The 19,991-nt window shown below is 35.9% G+C and overlaps 1 protein-coding gene across 3 annotated transcripts in view; it reads left to right on the top strand.

The window, feature by feature from the left end:
• Window positions 1–19,991, top strand: part of ZNF385D (zinc finger protein 385D) — a 407,938-nt gene that overhangs the window by 329,027 nt on the left and 58,920 nt on the right. For all 3 annotated transcript variants that reach the window (XM_071561076.1, XM_071561077.1, XM_071561078.1), the window contains one exon: window positions 14,369–14,531. In XM_071561076.1, coding sequence (XP_071417177.1) covers window positions 14,369–14,531 — 163 coding nt within the window. The remainder of the gene's footprint in view (window positions 1–14,368; window positions 14,532–19,991) is intronic.

Below are 19,991 nucleotides of genomic sequence, written 5' to 3'. Positions count from 1 at the left end.
TCATTAAGGTTGAAAAAGACCTCAAAGACCAACAAGTCCAACTAAACCGTATCCCCAAGTGCTACATTCACATTTTCTGAACACTTCCAAGGATGGTGATTCCACCACTTCCCTGAGCAGCTTATTCCAATGCTTGACCACCATTTCAGTGGAGCAATCTTTCCTAATATCCAATCTAAACCTCCTGTGATGCAGCTTGAGCCCACTTCCTCTTGTCCTGTAACTTGTTAACTGGGAGAAGAGGCATACTCACATCTCACACCCTTTCAGGTATTTGTAGGGAGTGATAAGGTCCCTACTCAGCCTCCGTTTCTTCAGGCTAAACACTCCAACCTACCTAAGCCTCTGCACATTAGATTTGTGCTCTAGATTCTTCACCAGCAGCACTGCTCTTCTTTGGATACACTTCAGCACCTCAGTGTTATTAAAGCTGCCAATTTTGTATGACAAGGTTATCTTTAATTTCTGTTTGGTTAGTGAACAGTTGTGGACTGCACCACTTTTTACAGATGTCAGTGGTTTAAATGAAGAGAAGGAGAGAGGACTGTACAGCTATGTAGAGCAAAGATTCACACAGACATTAAATTCTGTTGCTGGCTCCTGTGGTAATATGCAGGGCTTAACAATGTGGCCTGTCTGATTAGGCAAAGAAGATAGGGGTGCTCTTCTATACAATACCAGGGTGTGTTAGATCTATATTCCTGACCCTGTAGAAGTCATAGACATATTTGACTGACTGAAAGACATGCTTGCATGTGACTGAATAAACAGTTTGGCTATAGATTTAATCCACTGTTGACAGATAACTGCTTGTCCTCTTACCATATTTGGACTTGTCAACACTTGGGCTTAGCCTGAAAGCTTTCAATTATATTCCTAGTCAGTTGTCTGCCTGAAGAAACCTATTAGATTTATGGTATGTAAGCCTGTAGGTGCTAATACATCTTAAACTTCTCAGCTGGAAGTAATACTTGGTTTGTATTTGGAATGCAAAACACAAAAAGGAAGCCTCGAGAGCGTGGAATAAAGGGAAGAATAGAGAGAGATTGTCCAAGTATCCATGGATCAGGAAAACTAAAACCCTGATAAATTCAACCTGGACAGGGACATCAAGGGCAAAAATGAAAGCTTCTAATGGTGATAAAAGGAAGACTAGGGAAAATGTGGGCCCTCTCCAGAAAGAAATGGGAGACCTGGATACTCAGAATAAGGCTAAGGTGACTGTTTTGCCTCAGTCTTCACCAGCAAGTGCTCCAGACACACCACCCAAGTCACATAAGGCAGAGGCAAGAACCTGGGAAATGAGGAACCAGTTGTTATAGGAGAATCATAGAATCTTTTAGGTTGGAAAAAAACAAGATCTGGTTTCAGGTCATCTAAGGATCTGGAAAGTGAACAAATCCATGGAACCTGAGGAGATGCACCTGCAGGCCATGAGGAAACTGGCAAATGAAGTGACTAAGCCACTGTCGATTATATCTGACAAGTTCCCACTGACTCAAAAAGGGGAAACATAATGCCATTTTTACAATGGGGCAAAAAGAAGACTCAAGAAGCTACAGGCTAGTCAGTCTCACCTCAGTGCTCGGCAGGATCATGGGGCAGATCCTCTTGGAAACTATGGTAAAGCATGTGGACATCAAGGAGGTGATTGGTGTCAGTATATTTGCCGACAATACCAAGCTGGGCAATGTGGTCAACATTCCACAGAGAAGGGATGCCATCGAGAGGGACCTTCACAGACTTGAGAGGTGGGCCAGTGCTAACCTCCTGAAATTCAACAAGGCCAAGTGCAACATCTTGCATGTGGGTCAGGGCAGTCCCAAGCTCAAATACGATCTGGGCAGAGAATGGATTGAGAGCAGTCCTGTGGTGATGGACTTGGGCTACTGGTGGGTGAGAAGCTCAACCTGATCCCTTACGGTGCACCTGTAACCCAGACAGCCAATTGTATCCTGGTCTGCATCAAAAGCAGCATGGACAGTAAGTCAAGGGAAGCAATTCTGTCCCTCTACTCCACTCTGGTGAGGCCACATCCAGAGTACTGTGTCCAGCTCTGGGGCCTCCAACAAAAGAAGGATGTGGACTTGCTAGAGTGAGTCCAGAGTGGGCCATGAAGGTGATCAGGAGAGCTGGAGCACCTCTCCTATGAAGACTGGCTAAGAGAGTTGAAGCTGTTCAGTCTAGAGAAGAGAAGGCTCCAGGAGAACCTTGTTGGAGTCTCCCAGTGCCTAAAGAGAGCCTACAAGAGAGATGTAGAGGGATCTTTTTAAAAGGACATGTAGTGACACAACAAAGAATGGTGGCTTTAAACTGAGAGTAAGTTTAGGTTAGATATTGCAAAGAAATTCTTTACTGTGAGAATGGTGGGGCACTGGAACAGGTTGCTCGGGGAAGCTGTGGATGGCCCATGCCTGGAAGTGTTCGAGGACAGTCTGGATGGGGCTTTGCATAATGTGGTTTAGTAGAAGGTGTTCCCGCTTGTGGCAGTGGTATTGGAACTAAATTACTAAGGTCCCTACCAACCCAAGCCATTCTGATTCTATGATTTGGCTGGTGGAGTAGATGAGAGAAAGGCATGTCAGTGAGATCTGGGAGTAGAGACCTCACAGGGCTCTGCGAAGAATGACATGTACAGATACATGGATGACATGGTTTCAGCCATTAGGGCCACTCTGAAAGCAAGGAAGATGCCCTCTCAGTCAAATTAATTTACCTCAGACAGAATTACATGACTCATTGACAATATATATCATAATTCAGTAGATCATAGAAACCTACACCTGCAACACTTGCTTTTGCAATCACAACATTTGCTGTCTGCTATTACCTTTCCATGGTTTGAATTCACACTCTCACTGTTCTTTTAAGGTAGGATTCTTGTTTTTTCAGTCTGGGATTCATTCATGTTGAAGTAACAGTGGTTCTTAAAATTACTTATGCTATAAAGCTCAGTCTTTGGGAGATTATTTGAGTTTTTTCTATTTATTTTCATTACATTTTGGTTGTATTTTTTATTATGAGATGCATTTGGATGTAATTTGGCTCCAGGATCAAAAATAGGAAATAATATAAAATAGAAAGTTAATCTCACAAATTTAGTCAAGACTGAGAGTTCTGAGAGTCATCTGCCTTCTTCTGATGTTATATTCCTGACATATCATTATGTAGTCTTCTGTTATATGCTGTGTCTTTATAACTGTCCATAAACTGATGCACAGGTTATTTGCAACCCACTAAAAGAGGCAGGACAGCAGATTATATCTCTCTGATAAAAATATGAGTGTCTGTTAGTTTTATAGCTGGATGTCTGCTGGAGATATATATATCTATCAAGTGTACTCAACATATATATATATATACACACACACACACACATACACAAAGACAAGTTTGCTATAATATAAATGAAACAGGAAAATATTCCTGTGCAGATCACTCAAATGGTGTGATTGTCTCTATCAGTCTAGTGTAGACACCAGTAAAAAAGAGCAGAAAAATAAACCAAATAATTTCATTTGTGGTAAATTTTTCTGGTGTTCTCAATTTTTATTTTGTCATTATTTTGTAGAGTGTATTTATGCATGATATACCAGTAGCTACTGAGTATCCACACTAACAAGGATGATGTAACTACTCATACAAATGTAGTGAGGGTAGGCACATAGTATAATCCACGTTTTTGTGGTGAAAAGATTGCTCTTTTGCTCAACTGATGTGTTTTTGTGATGCTGTACGTCTTGGTTTTTTGGCTTAGTCAAAGGTTGTTCATCCATCTTTAAATTCTCCCTACTGGGTCCAGGTGGATCATTGCACTTTCTTTCAATTGCCAGTCCAGGGTGAAGTAAATGTCAACATTTCTGTTGACTTATGTGAAGCCAGGATTTCACCCACACAATCTAAACTGAATGCGCTTTCTATCTGCTTCAGTATTTTCTTCCTCTCTCTCAGCCAGGAGGTCCTTGCAATTTCCAAAGGGCAATGAAAACATCATGGTTCATTGTTTTTAGATTTTGGTGTATAATGACTTCTTGGAATGGAATGTTGAAACAGGTTTAAAACTCATGCCCAAATGTTGTTTTGTTACAGGAAAAGTAATGAACTATATTAGCTATGCTCAAAAAATAACCTTTGGATCAATATGGGGGATAAACATGCATGTTAGCAAGGTAAAATAACACAGTCAGGATTTGAATGAATGAAATAAAGTTCTTCTTTTGCAACAGGGCTTCTAGAGTAATTACCTAACTTCTTATCATGGGTGATTTCAAAGGAGCTTAGACTATTGAAGCAAATAGCTCATTCTTGAAGATCCTTTGTTGTTTTTTAACATATTGAATTAGCTCATTACTGCTGAATATGTAGTGGAAAATAGCATCTGTTTACACTGCAGTAATATAAAAATTACTTACCAGTAACAGAATAAGGAGCAATTTGCAAAAGCTAATCATATCTGTGCACTTATCTGCAAAAAGTAAATTGTTAATACATACCCAAGGGGAAAAGAACTTACTGGTTTATGCAATTTAATAGTAGTATTAAACATAATATATTAAAGAAATTTTTTTTACGAATCAGTTTTAAACTTCATAAAAATGTGAACATAAAAAGCATAACTATCCTATATTGCTGCTTCACCTGTACTTAGTGATGTTTGAACTCCAGAAAGCATCCTGAAGGTCATTCTGCCCAAATTAGTTCCAATTGTCAATAGACCCAAAATGTACATCACCATCTTAGAAATCCCCCAGGCGATTTGCTTAGTGAAAGTTCTGTCTTTGTTTAGTTAGAAGTTTTCAGTAGGGTGTCCTCCATCATGTAACTTTGGGGTGCTGCAAAGCATAATGAGGCATACTAACATAGCAGTGAGATGTCATAGATGTAAAATGAGAGCTATTCACAACTTCAGTTCATCATTGGAGGTGAAGTTAAAGATTCTTATTTTCATCTTATTCAAAGAAGCTTGAGAAATATCTACAGCTTTTTATTAAAGAGATCAGTTTTCCAGCAGTAATTTTGTACAGACCAGGGTAGATGTCTTAGCTTTTCCTTAGCCCTGCAATAACAAAAGGAAGAACAGCATAGCACAATAAAGAACAACAAATAAGTCTAAATTTGTTAATAAATGTTGTTTAATAGTTATGAAAGAATTTTTCCGCTCAAAAGAATTTAGAGTCTCAGCATTAAATTTCAGTACTATTTGGAAATGTCTGTTCGAATAATCTCTGTCCAAACAAATCCAAAACATGAAATGATGTCTTAGGTTTTAAAATCAGAAAGGGCTTTTATATCTGTCTAGTTTGACCCTTTTTTCTATTATACATTGTACAATTTCAGGTAGATATTCCAGTTTTGAACCTGATAGTCTGTACTTACCTAGAAGAGATGAGAAACATAAAAGCCAGTGTGACTGAACCTGAAGTATAGAGCATCTCTGAGACACTTGTCCTATAACACTTCAGCATCTAAAATGTCCCGTTGATTTCAGAGGGACTATTCTTGTCCAGTAAAATTTACAGAATTGCAACCAGTTTTTTTTAGCTTCAGTAAGTATTTGGTTTTGGTCAATGGGAAAAAGCAGATTTTCACATTACAGTGAAACATCAGATAGGAGAAGAAGGTTTGTAGGAAGGAGACAAAATGCAGCTGCAGTGTAAACAGTCAGTGATGTCAGAAAAATTTCAAGTTTTGTATGCTGTTTTGTATCCCTAACCATGGCTTCCTACATAGAACATAACAGATAGCTTAAAGGAGTGTAAGAAGCTGACCTGTCAGCTTTGTACTGGAAGATAACATTGCAGGTTCTGTGTTGATGATAGTAGAGCAACCTACTTTTGTCAGTAAATAAACTCCATTTTTCAGTCTGCACTATTTTTGGAACAACTTAGTCTATCCACATTTATGTATTCTTTTAAGAACCAGAAATTGATTTAATAACTTAACTTGCCCCACAAGGAAGTCTGTGTGCACTATGTATCTCTAAAGAAAATCATTCAAAATATGAAAGCTCTGGTCCTATAATAGTTGGTAGACATGTGCTGGCAAACCTTGTAGGTATATACAGCATCGTGTAGACTTCACTGATGCTGTGAATAAGTTCACAGGATCACCCAAGGGTGATTAAAAGCAAGCCAAAAGGAATGAAATTATATAAAGGAATAAATATTACTTTGTTGTAGACCGATCTTCAAGTTTTCCTATGCTTTATAAACTTTTGATACTTCTGGACATTTTGATTGTTTTTCTCAAAATATTTTCTTCTTGGCTAATTGTTTAGCTAAAACAATTAGTTTTTAATGAAAATTTGCTTCCATGGTATGTTACTTGCTTTCATCATCATTTAGATATTTATGTTCTATTTGTATTGATTTATTACATAAAACAGTTTAATTTTTACCCAAATAGGAAACAATATTCATTTTACATTTTTCCCACTTCTCTTTTTTATGTAATATCTATATTTTTTCCCAAATAGAGTAGTCATGTGGATAAACCTGTAGGGGGACTGTTAAAGCAAGCTACTGGAATAGGACTATTTTAGAGATAGGAAGTCTGTTTAAATAAGAAAAGAACTAGTGAGATGAAAGGTCTTTTATTCCAAGAAAACACATTGCCTCTCCGTGGATGTTTCTGCATCTGGAAGGCTTGGATTGCTCTTGAAATATGAAGAGAATGAAAGAATATACTTATCCAGGGAAGTGGTCACAGCACCAAGCCTACCTGAGTTCAAGAAGCATTTGGACAACGCTCTCAGAGACATGATGTGATTCCTGGGGTGTTCTGCACAGGGCCAGGACTGCAACTCGATGACCATGATGGGTCCCTTCCAATTCTGCATATTCTGTGATTATCTATCAGTCTTTGTGAATCTATGCAAAGTTTTTGCAGTGGAAAAGCTCACATAATATTTTACAAATACTTACGGCCTTCTATAAGAAGGCTGGAAACTTAACCTGGAAACATCTAACTACAACCAAGTCCACATAAAATAGAGCTGTAATACGGAAATTTGATAATTTATGTTTCTTATTGCAGCTTTTGAATTCCTGCTTATGGGCCAGAGCTGATCGAAAGGACATTGGAAACATTTATATTAAAATAACTATTGAAATATAAATTGAAAATCCAGAATTAAAAAATTATGGAACTGTATATTTGAGTGAAAGAATGGGAAAGTTGAATTAACATTTTTTGGAGACAAACCTGAAATTTGAAAAACTTGTAATAATTATGTTATTACAAACAGTAATTCCAATAAAAGTATTAACACTGTTCTTAAGAGCAATGAAAATATCTCTATGGATTCTATTTTGTGGTTTTGTATATACAGGTTATATTAACTTGTTTGTAATTTCAAATATAAAGTTCAAATCAAACTGAATTAATAACTAAATATACGCTTTTTGAGCTTTTCTTGTTTTCTGTGAAATTTCTTGTAGTTTCTTTGTGTCTCACCACTATTCTTCCATGATGTTTTGATTCAGTCAAAAAAAATCAGAAACTTAAAATTCAGTGAGATTGCTATTATGAATGTAAACAGATAAAACCAGTTTCCTTGGCAACAGAAACCAGGTGAAAACACTTAGTTGAGCTACACTAAACCCACCCACTCAGCTTTCTTTAGTTATAAGTTTGCAAGCTGGAGGCAGAAGGAATCAAATATTTTTTGCTCAGACAATGAAAAGCTTCTACATAAAATGAGTCTCTGGACAGGTAAGTGTATATGTCGATCCTATTAGCTGTTGTGAACTGTGGCAAACTCAGATTCAAACAGGTTGTGTCTATATAATCCACCACTGTCATTCATTTTCAGATGACACCAGGAAAGACTGAACTTTTCAACATTCTGCAGAAAATTGCTGTTATTTTAAATTCAACAAAAAACCTGAACATTGTTGCATTTACATTAATTTCATTAACAGAATGAGTTAAGATACGTGAGTGTGTCTACTGCTAGTACAGGGAAGCTGGAATACATTCCTACAGATTTATAATGAATATATATCATTTGCTCAAGTTCTCAGTTCTGAATATGTCAGTTCTAGATTAAAAACTGAAGGCATATAAGTTATATTCACTAAGATGAATTAATTCTTTGTCTATTTTATCATATACATGGTTCATACAGTGTATATTGATTAACATTCTTCCAACTCATTTTAAGATTAATCTGAGATTAATCACTTGGTTAATCTAAATGAAAAAAACAAAGAAATTTCATAATCTCTTGAAATTCTAACTACAATAAGATTTGCCAAGGGGAAAATAAATGATGGTGCCAATTAATACCTTAAAGATGAGATTAAATGTTAAAGTTAATTTAATTGATTATACCAGTTTTCAAAAGTGCTTCCCCAAAAACTATTACTATGGAAGTCAGTGTATATAAAATTTCACACAACAGAATTTGATGACCTTGTAAAAATAAGTTTGAAACTGGTCTGCCTTAACAATAAAAAGGATAAAACAGATGGTAAAGCACAGTCTTTTTATTGAATTTCAACATATAAAGAAATTTTGTTGTGCTGCTGGAAGTACTGCTGTCTTTAAAAGAAAAATGCCAGGTATAGGAAGTGATTGATTACTTGAGTTATCTTCCCTTCAGTATATATATATTGACACTGTGTATATCATCTCAGAATGTTGTGTGAAGTGTGTTAGATCTAGAAAATTTTTTATATCTTGGTTAAAACATTTCAGGTAATGCCACGCACAGCTTACAGTACAAGCAGATGAGGTGCATGGTCATAAAGATACTGTGTTATGGGACAAACAATGTTAAGTAGAAACTTTTGACCTTCTTCATCTGACCAAGATAAAATAGTTTTCCTTTCCATAATGAAAATTAAATTGATTTTACTATAGGATGGATGATTTTACCATAAGAATGAGGCGAATGTCAATCTGTCACAATGTGATGCAGACTCTTGCCAGGTGCAGTCTCTCATCATTATAGAAATGGCTCTGGAAGGAGCCCAAGTACAGGAAGTGGGATAGAGCCATTTTATTAATGCAAAGACATGAGTGAGCTCAGAAAGCACCCATTCGCTCTGATCCTTGAGTCTTGGAGGACATTCATGAGTATATTGAATAAATGTTAGGCTAGGAGAAGAGGCAATTGAAAGTTTTGGGGTTTTTTTTGTTTTTTACCATGGAGAGAGAAATACTTGCAGAGCAATATACTGGGACATGTATTTTATTCTGCCATAATAATGGAGAAATTTATTACCTTTTTTTTTCTTTTTCTACAGAACAAACCTTTTTTGTACTTGCCCTGCTATTGTATATTTGACTTTAGAGAAAGGAGCTAATTGATTGATCATAATTTAGGGGACATAATCCCTCTCTCAGAACATATATGAAAGAAATCATATTACACATGTCCTGTTTTATGCCACACATCCGAGTACGTGATGTAATGAGATTACGGAGTAGTGGTGATGATAGAGTACAAAAAAAAGTAAAATGACACATTTCAGAAGATAAAGGTAAACATAGCAGGAGGAAGGAATTATGATAGGCAATGTTTATTTTCACTTTAATTGACTGCAGATTAATTTTTTATGTATCTGGAAGAAATTAGGATACTCATTCAATATGATGCACGTCATCATGTCAATATCACCTTTAAAAATTACATAATATGTCTTCACTTAATCTCCTGTTCTGCAAAGGCCTGCACAGGTACTTTGTTGTTTCTTGTACAGTGTTTGTGAAACTGTTGAAAAAATGGAGTTCCTCTGTTTCCTAGAAAGCAAGCATAAGACTTGTGAGTAGTCCTGGATTTTCTTTATATACACACTAGGCAAAAAAACTCAGTAATCCTGGTAAGAAATTATTTTTTAAAAAATTTAAAATAGCCTCAAATAAAAGCTTACCTGCTAAATAGAGTAAATACATCTCTGTGAAAAAGACTGCACAATCCTCTACTCATTTTTTTAGGTATTGCTCACAGTTAAGCCCTGCTCAAGGCTAAACAAAGTGTTGGGCATCTCAGGGCTGTTAAATTTTCTCCCTGTAAACTTGTAAATTCTGTAGAGATCAACTCAGGTTATGTAAATGGCACATATCTCATAGAATACAGATGGCTGCATACTGCAACCTTCCCTGAGCAATGCTGTCATCACTGACTGGCCAGGCTTTGGAGTCATTTGAAAAAAAAGTCATGCTTGTTCCAAAAATAGAAAGGTCATTTAAGGTTTATCACCTTCTTGTGCATGTAGAACATCAGTAAAATTATATTTGAAATACTTGCTGACAGCCCAACTATAGGAAAATATTCATACTCAAAGATTACAATAATGTGTATTATAGGTATCTCATGAAAAATGTCCCTGCCTTCATAAAGAACAGAAGCCTTCTTGGCATATGCGGTTGTGTATTATTGCTTTCCATGTGTCCCCAGGTCTCTATTTTTTTTTGGTGTTAGAACTTTTTATTCCAGAGAATCCTGACATTAGTTGCTGATTTATTAGGCAAAATTGCTACTATTGTGGAGGGAATAACAGCAGATGGGGTAGTAGCAACTAGTAGCTGATAAAAACAAAGACATGGTATGATCTTTGAACTTTCAGACAGACAGAAAGGACTCTTCAGCTCTTTTGGGCCTTGTTTGGTGCTACGTGTGCAGACAGACTGTAGCTTTGCTATTAATTGGCCAGATGAAAATGTGTAGCAGAACACTCTCCACAATGGACATCTTTCAAAATGCATTGTGAAATGAGAAGGACATAATGCGAGATAGCTGGATTTAATTTTCTAGAGGAAGAATCAGTGGGACATACTCACTACACTTTTTGCAAAAAGTTTCTTTTCTTTGAACTGACTTTCATTACGAAGATATTGCCTAGGAGAAACGATTAAGGGAGGGAAAATTGGCAATGTGAGATGGACCAGGAGGGATATGAACAGGATAGAAGATGCAGTTCTGCGAAGTTGAAAATTCTCTAAGAATAGGAGGAGACCTGCTTTTTGTCTCAATGCACAAAATTAAACAGAATGTTTTTGTTGGACCAGTGCCTAAAGAATACAAGTGAGAAGACATGATTCACTGAGGTACGTTAGTCAGGCAGACAAACTTATTTTGAAGACTTCCATGTAGATATCTTGACTGTAATTGTAAGAGAATATTATCTGGATTGTTTGAAATATTTCCTCTTTCTCAGTGTAGTTTACACATTGCAATTTATTTGGTAATACGATTCCTTATGGTGATTCTGGTACAATATTGCACTTAAGCAAAGACAATACAGCTGAGGTTTTACTTTCTAACTGCTTACTCTTGCACACAGAGTTTTGTATTCTTTTATTGTATGTTTGTGTACTCATAACACACACAAACACACATATACATATATATACACAATAAATGTTTATATAGGCAAATACTTTTTTTAAATATTCTAGCAATTTGTGAAGACTACAAAATGAATGTATTAGATAGGTCCCTATTTATTCAACATAGGTCCATGGAACCAGAGGAAGATACTTGTTTTACAGAAGGGATACTTTCATTGGCTGGTAGTGCTTAACTAGGCAGGAAGTCATAACAAATAATGTTGAAAAGTGACTTGCTATGTAGACAATTTGCTATTTCATTGGAGTAGTTCCTATAGACCAAAGTTTGTCTACATGTAATTTTCAGGATCAGAGTTCTCAAAATTTAGTTAAGGATCCTGAAGTTTTCAACCCTAGATGCAAAGGAATAGTATACTTTTTACTTTCATGTTAGACATCTTTTTCAAGAAGGGATATAATTTCTTAAAGTTCACTGTAATTTTACAACTTAGTCCTGCAAGAAAAGATAATGACAGGCTTAATTCTTTTGTTTTGTTTTATTTTGTTTTTTAATTAGGGTTCCAGTTCAGTTTCAGAAGTTCAGCACAGCTAATTTGGAGCTGGTTAAATGCTTAGGAGCAATCTGTTTGCTCTCACATAGAACTTCCATTAATATGCCAGCTAGAGTTATACTGAAACAAGCTCAGATGGCTTCGTGTCCCCACAGAGGAAGGAGATTAAAACTTTGAAATAAAAAGGCATGAAGATGTTATTTAAGTAGAGGCTGGGTAAAGTGACATCACTCTGTGGGAAGTGAGTTATGGACAACCACATAACAGCCATCATACTTGTAAATTTGAGCAATGTGTTTCCACTTTAGAGCAATTTCATTCATATATTTCAGAGCACTGAAAAGGTCAGCAATTTCTACATAGGCCCTCATATATTCCTCATGCATCCAATATGCAACTTGAGATGAGGTTTGCAGAGCTAATAGCTGTGAGAATTTGGAGAGAACTATGGATGCAGGAGACTTAAACCTGGGATTTTCTGCCAACAATTCTGTGAAAAAAATTGAGCTATGTATCAAACTAATATCAATATTTTGTATTAAGGGCCATGTTCTGATTACATTTCTGATATTTGACAAGTAACATTTTTAGTTAGGGAAAACAAGTGCAGTCAGAATCTAAAGGTGACTGGTGATTAAATTTGCTAGAAATTGTAAAAATAGTTGACAGGATAGCAACATGAGGGTGTACGATATAATGTAATTTTTAATGCATCATCATAACTTAAGACTGGTCTTTCTGTTTGATTATAATTAACATTCCTAGACTGTGTGTATTTGGCTTATGGTATGTCTCACTGTTATGTGTTGAGAGTTGTAAAAGTGCATGATTGTGCTATTTCTGTTCAAGTTGTTTCTAATTAAAAACTTCACTGTCCAGTGTTCTTTCAATAAGGGTACCTATTACAATATTTACATTATTTTAGGTATAGAGAAACTGTCTTTTCAACCAAACTGAATGATGCATCTCAATATACAAGACTGTATCTATGTGTGTATATCTATGTATGTATATACATACACATGTATACATTTATTGGTTTAAACAAGGTCTCTCACTTCTTTCCTATGTTTCTCAAATCTCAGGCATCTGGAAGGAATCAACACTTTTCATGTAAGCTGAAAGTCATAAATGTCAGGAGTAATATACACGCTTACAGTGACATTCACTAGATGTTCTCTCCCCAAAATTCAGCAGATCAAATAGCTTTAAATAAAGGTCTAATGACTAATAGACGCCAGATAATGCTGCTACTTCTATGAGTAGCTTAGTGATTCAAATTACTCTGTCTTTTTATCCCTTTAATGCTTTGGGTTTGTAGCCACTAAATTCCATATATGTGTTTTCATTCTTCTGATTCCACCACAGAAAGCTTTTCCCTTTCTTTTATGTTCCAAGTATCTTCTATTGTTTCATGCCAAAAAGAAAATACTGACCTTTGTGGGTCCTTGAGCTGATCCAGAATAGTTGCTTTTCATTTGTTCAATTCTGTAATATCTTAATTTTGTCTATATTTCTAGAGTCTTCTTTTTTCAAGTAATAAGGGAAGTACTTTCAATAAAGTTTGAAGTTCAGAAAAAATAATATAGGCAGTTTTTCAATTTGTTATCTTAATAACTGAAAGACTGTCTCATAAAATTTAAGTAATTAGTAGAGAAGTAAACTCTGAATATTCACATTAATTCCAGTGTTTCTTGAATAAGGTTGAATCTTATATTTCAAATCATATTGTTAAAATATACTTGCACATAAATTAAATTAAGAAGTTCAGTAATAACTCTAGAAATAACAAAGATACTTACAGTGTAATGCATGTATTTCAATAGCAATGCACATACAAATCTATTTTAGCTTAAGAATATGAAGTAGCCAAAATATATTTGAGACCATGACAGGATTTGTGTGAGCTTTCTCCTTTGAAATGTTGCTCCTGGCTTTGAATTTCAAACATTGCCTTTTGTAGCAGATGAACAAAAGTAATCCTCTTTTTTTTTTTTTTTTAAAGAAAGCCATCTAATTGTGTGTCTGCCTCACATTCAGTTAAATCTTTGGTGATGTCCTTTGAAGAGCATGTTTTATACTTTCTTTTGTTTGGGCTTTGGTTTTGGGTTGGGGTTTTTTTGGTTTGCTTTTTACTGTCAGTGTTTGCTGAGAAGTTCCTGATTCCACTGTTAGTAGTAAACTGTTCCTTGAAGGAAGTTTTAACAAAATCTCGTGTTTTAAATAGAAACTGGAAAAATACAAAACTGCTAGTAGGAGAGTATCATCTTTCCTGTTGCCTGAGAATTAGTTTTTTATATAAAAAGTCTTAAGAGAAAAACTTATGCTAGCAAGGTAGATATGAGTACTTTTTCCATTATTTTCCAGGCATCATTCTAAATATAATTTTCTGTTTGGTTACTACTTGGATAATGTGAATGGTACCCGTTATTGAAAGGTAGTCTGTATTTGTACTAATACAGAGAATATCAGTTTAGAAATGAGCCTGATTGCATGGTTCATTTTGTTCTCCTTTGTAGAGCCAGGCTGCGGCCCACTACAAAGGCACTAAACATGCCAAGAAGCTCAAAGCACTGGAAGCCATGAAAAATAAGCAGAAATCTGTTACTACCAAGGACAGCGCAAAGACTACCTTCACTTCCATCACTACCAATACCATCAATACCAGCTCTGACAAAACAGGTTAAGCGACAATCTTTGTTGGTTTAGTTTGTTTTGCTTTTGGTTTGGTTTGGTTTTTTTTCCCCCTTGTTTAATTCCATGTCTGTTTGGTTATGTGCTTGCCACATTAATTCATGCTCGAGTCATCTTTCTGTGTGATATTGATTACTTTTAGTCCTTTCAGTAGGCTGGTGAGAGTATGATAGTCATGTAGCCAATTTCTCTTGGTGAAAAGAGGCTTGGCATTCTTTTACAATGGAATTAAATACTCATGACTTTATTAACATCTCAACTGATCTAAACCTCCCAGTCTATTTGCAGTATCTCTCTCTAAATAATGGTACATTTCTTTTAACAACAGTGTAACAAATTGCACTATTTGTGTCTAGAAGCCTCTTAAAAAGTCTGATTTTCATAAATTTTAAACATTACATTATTTTTTTAAAAATGGATATTGCATGTTTTTAATTGGAAAAAGCTGCATAACTTCTATTCCACACAGTCAGGTAAGTGCTATTGATACCAATTATTCTGCTTAAATGAGTCTTCAGGCTGAAATAAAAGCTTGTAAATTATTGTGTGGGTAAAAGTTACTCCTTTGCAAATAAAATTTATGTATTTGTAAAGTCAACAGGATTTGGTTAAGACTGCATTTAAAATATGTAGCTATTGCTGGAAATATCAAAGGAAGGTTGGAAGGTCACTGAGGGGTAGTCTAGTGTCTCACAAGGTATGACTGCTCCTGTGTATAAAGGGATACATGTTTAGTCACAAAAAATTCCCCCTCCCCAAACAAGGCAAAAATAGCCATGGCAAAAAACTCACCAAAGCTCTGAAACATCAGAGACCCACCTACTGATGCTGAAAATGGCTCATTTGGAACCACTTCTGATGCAGTAAGTTTAGTATTGTTAATGGATTTGCACTAACCAACAAATATAACAAAAAGTATCTTGCAGACGTGTAGTACCTTTCTTAAGATTCATCTTCATTATATTTGTTATATACAGACACATTTATGTTTGTCTATCTATATATATATGTTATAGGCCTTTATTATAGACAGCAAATGTTTTAATGGAAATTTGTAATCTAATTATAATGGAGTGACTTCAAAAAATGTTTGCTATATTATTTTTGTGTTACTAAAACCCCCCAAACATTCTGAGAGCTTTTGTATGATGAAAGAAATGAAGTGTGGGAGAAGAGAAACTATGTCAAAATTTGTTTGTGAAAATATGTGTTTCTAAACATACAAATACCTTTAAAAGGTTCACCAGCTGTTTGTTACCTGTAGGCAAATTCAGAATGGGAAGGAGGATGTTTCTGAAAAGAGTGATTTGTTTTTACTAAATATGATTTAGTGGTTGGAGAAAATTATGAAGAAAAGAGAGATCTTTTAGAGCTTTAAAATGTATTATTCTAAAGCTTTTATATTATGCTGTGTAAGTTTGAAGGATTTTCCAAGGTGCCTTAAATACAGTCTGTCTTTCCATCACGATCCCTGACAAGATATATGAAGTGTCTTGTATCCAAGGTCAGTAGTACAAATCAGTTTTTATATTGGCATAAATAAGAAAATATCAGAAAATCAGTTTCACGCACAGGCAATGGCCTATGCAGGAGTTTTCTCAGCTTTACAGGTTGTTTGCAACTTTCTGGATTAATTTCATAGAATGTGTGTATACAAATATATATGTACGTGTATAAATATATGTACTCTATTAATAAACGCTGACCTTAATGACATTTTGAAAGACACATATTGAAGTTAATTGACAAAAAAACCCAAAATCTGACAATTTCTTAAAATATTGAGACCCATATTCAAGTGTTGGCAAAAGCCCTATTCAGCCAGTGGTATTAAAGGAAGGTAGCAAGTTCTACCTAGATGCAGTTATTACAGGTCAGCATTGATGTGACTGGCAATAGAATAACATCCTTGGTGTAAATTATTCCTTGTCAAGCATGTATATATATACATGCAAGGAAAAAAAAATGGGTAGCCAGAAGGATGAAATGTTCTGTCTACTATGATAAGTTAAAAATTTATGAATTTTCTTTTCTTTCCAGTTGTTTTTATGTCTTATATTTGCTTGATAAAAATTTTAAGGGCAAAATGATTTCAGAAAACCAGAATAACCTCAGAATATACTGTACTGTGAGTTTGCACATTTGTAAATGATCACTGTAATAGTCAAATAGTCTGATAGTGCTACGCAGTTCTCGGAGAGTAGTTGTGCTAATGAATATGATTCATTAATTAATCCTTCATAGCTAGAAATAGGTTCTCTTACTAAGTCAATATACTTGGGATCATTCTGAACAAAAGATTTTTCTGCAGTATTTTTGAGATGTCTACTGAAGATTAATACTTGTTCCCAAATACATTGAGGATAAGGTCATGTCCATATCACCTCTTATATATCATCTACAGCAGTGGTTAAATGGTGAATTACATGTTAGTCACAGCACATTGGTCAGGACTTAGTTCACTGGTTTTGTGCACCCTTAGCAGCTCCAGTAAACAAAATGTCATCAGGAAATCTGCAGTGCTATGCAATGAGGATTATGAAAAAGATCACACAGTATACAACTGTTTCAAGAGCTAAAGCAGCAATTTTTTATATTGCTTATTCTGGAACTATTCTGTTAGATGTGGTGCCTGCATGTGTTATTGGCACTGTGCAGCTCACAGTGTAAGCAAATTCCCTAAAACCTCTCATACGTGATACCTGGTGTTTCAATTATGTATTAAAGAGAAAACATAAAATATGGGATAATTTCGCTCATTCTGGTAAAGTTGCTATTTTTTTCTTTCCCTTTAAACAAACTTTTAGAATTATTTAAAGGCTTGAACTTGGAAAATCTTTGTGGGGATAAAATATCATGAAGAGTTATGTTGACAGTTATACTGGGCAGACATAATGGGCAGCACCATTCTCAAGATGTGGGAAGTTTGTTATCAGTTCTGCTATTTAACAGCCTTCTTGGATCTGTATTTACTGTTTATTATGTTATACCTGTAGTCACTTAGGATAGAAAACGTGAACATTTGAAGGTGAAGCCTGCTTTATGGTATCATATAAACCAGATTTCAGTATTTCTTGATTCTCCAACTCCAAGGTGACAATAAAAATTCTTATTTTTCCTATATATTAACAAACATGCATACATGCTTCTATTGTTGCTTTTGAATGTAAACACTATGCCTTAAATCCTGTGTACTTAAACACAATGAACAACTCTTAAAAACAGACAGAACTGTTATGAGCAGAAAAAGTGTGTGTCTAGGCCAAGGCACAGACAAGATCATCTGTCACTAGTACAGCCTTAACAGCTGAGACCTCTGTGCTGTCAGAGAACAAAATACTGGCACCTGTCCTTAAAAAGCTTACAATTCTATGTAAAATGAGAGACAATATAAGGAGATAGACATAGTAAATGTGACAGGCAGGTGTTTTAAAGGAGTGGTAGTGTAAACATATTCAAATAATAAAGGCATCACAAGAAATGAAAACACTGAGTTATAGATTAAAAAAAAAAGGAAGAGTTTTGGGGTGGTTTTTTTCTCACATACTGAACATGTGTGGGTAACAGCATGGGGAAAAGCATAAATTCTGTTATTTTTCCTTCACTGACACATATGAAAATTCCCCTATGGAAAAAAATTATTAGTTTCACTATCCCTTTGCCTTTTTTTTAATATAAGAAGTTTCTGGTTAACAGATGAAACTTATTCCTGAAATACCAATTTCAATCCAGCTGGGATAATTCTGAAATAGAGAACACTTGGCGTAGAACAGAACAGTCATTCTGGCAGTGTCTTTGACATAAAATGAAGACAGGAGGGAGAAAGAAATTGTAAATGATTTGAAGGAGGAAGAAAGGAAGATGGCATGAAATGGAAAGGTTAAGGAATATATGCAAAAGTTCAGCAGTCGCAGTACTACAGGCTCGTAGAATTTTTGAGGTTCTGTGAAGGGACATCAAAACGGACATCTGAAGATTGACAAGGTCAGCCCTAGAGGTCAGAACAGAGTTAGCCTAAGCAGGATGTTGAGCACCTTTTCAAGCTGAATTTTGACTATCTTCACAGGCTTTTGCTGGGCAAACCATTTTATGGTTTGACCAACCTTAGAGTAAAGAAGAGCAAAGAAGGTTTTCTTATATTTCTGTTCAACCTCCTGCATTACAGTTTCTGGCTTTTGTGTCTTGTCCTGTCACTGGGTACCATTGAAAAGTCTCTGTCTTTTTTACTCTCTGATCTCAACAGGTATTTATATACATCGCTGGCTTATGCTTCAAGTGGTGCTTACCAGGATCTCAGATCCTTCAGAAAGCTGCTTTCCAGATGCTTAGCTCCCAGCCCAGACTGGTGCGTTAAGTTATTGCTTCCCAGCAGAGGGATTTCTGCCCTTGCCTTCACTGAACTTCAAGGGACTTCTATTGCTCAGTTTCGTCAATCAGTCCATGTTCCTCTGAATGACAACCCACCAATCTTGTGTATTTGGTGGTCCTCCCAGTTTTCAATCACCAAGGAGCTTGTTGAAGGTGTACTCTGTCCCATTCTCTGGATCATTAATGAAGACTTTTAAAAATATTGAGTAATCTGTTCTAGTGTATGGTCACCTGTACAGGAATCATTTTCTGCCTGTTGCCTCTTGTCCTATAGCTTGACACCACTGAAAAGAGCCTGGCTCCATCTTTTTGACGCACTCCTTTCACATACTTACAGACATTGATAAGGTCCCCTCTCAGTCATCTCTTCTTGATGGTGAACAGGCCCAATTCTCTCAGCCTTTTCCCTTAAGAAAGGTGCTCCATTCCCCTAGTCATTTTGCTGCTCTCCATTAGACTCGCGCCAGGAGTTCCCTGTCTCTCTTGTACTGAGGATCCCAGAACTGGACACAGCATTCCAGATATGACCTCACAAGGGCTGAGTAGAGAGGCTATATCTCATCCCCTGACCTGCTGGCAGGGCTCTTCCTAATGTACCCCAGGCTATCATTGTCCTTCTTGGCCATGAGGGCACACTGCTGGCTCATGGACAGCTTGTTGTCCACCAGGACTCCCAGATCCTTCTCTGCAGACCTTCTTTTCAGCAGGTCAGTCCCCAGCCTTTCCTTGTGCATGGGATTATTTTTGCCCACATGCAGAACTCTGCACTTTCCTTTGTTTAATCTCAAATTTTTTTATCTCTGTGCATTCCTTCAGTTTGTTGAGGTCCTACTGAAAAGCTGCACAGTCCTTTGGGATATTATTATATCATAAAGTGTGGGGGTTTTTTGGCAAGTGAAGGAACAATGACCTTGATGTTTGAATTTATAAGGATTTTTACTTATTAAGTTGTTTGTGAGTTTCTGCATGGATCTTTCAAAAGTTACAAATGTGAAATAGTAAATGAGGAGTATTTTTAAGGTGATTAGCACAACATGGATGAACTTCAGAGCAAGCTATAAGTCTTCAGGGACCACTTCC

This window comes from Pithys albifrons, chromosome 7, assembly GCF_047495875.1.
Source record: "Pithys albifrons albifrons isolate INPA30051 chromosome 7, PitAlb_v1, whole genome shotgun sequence".
NCBI classification, from domain to species: domain Eukaryota; kingdom Metazoa; phylum Chordata; class Aves; order Passeriformes; family Thamnophilidae; genus Pithys; species Pithys albifrons.
Note: the sequence above shows the minus strand (reverse complement) of the source record. Positions and strands in the feature narration are given on the sequence as shown.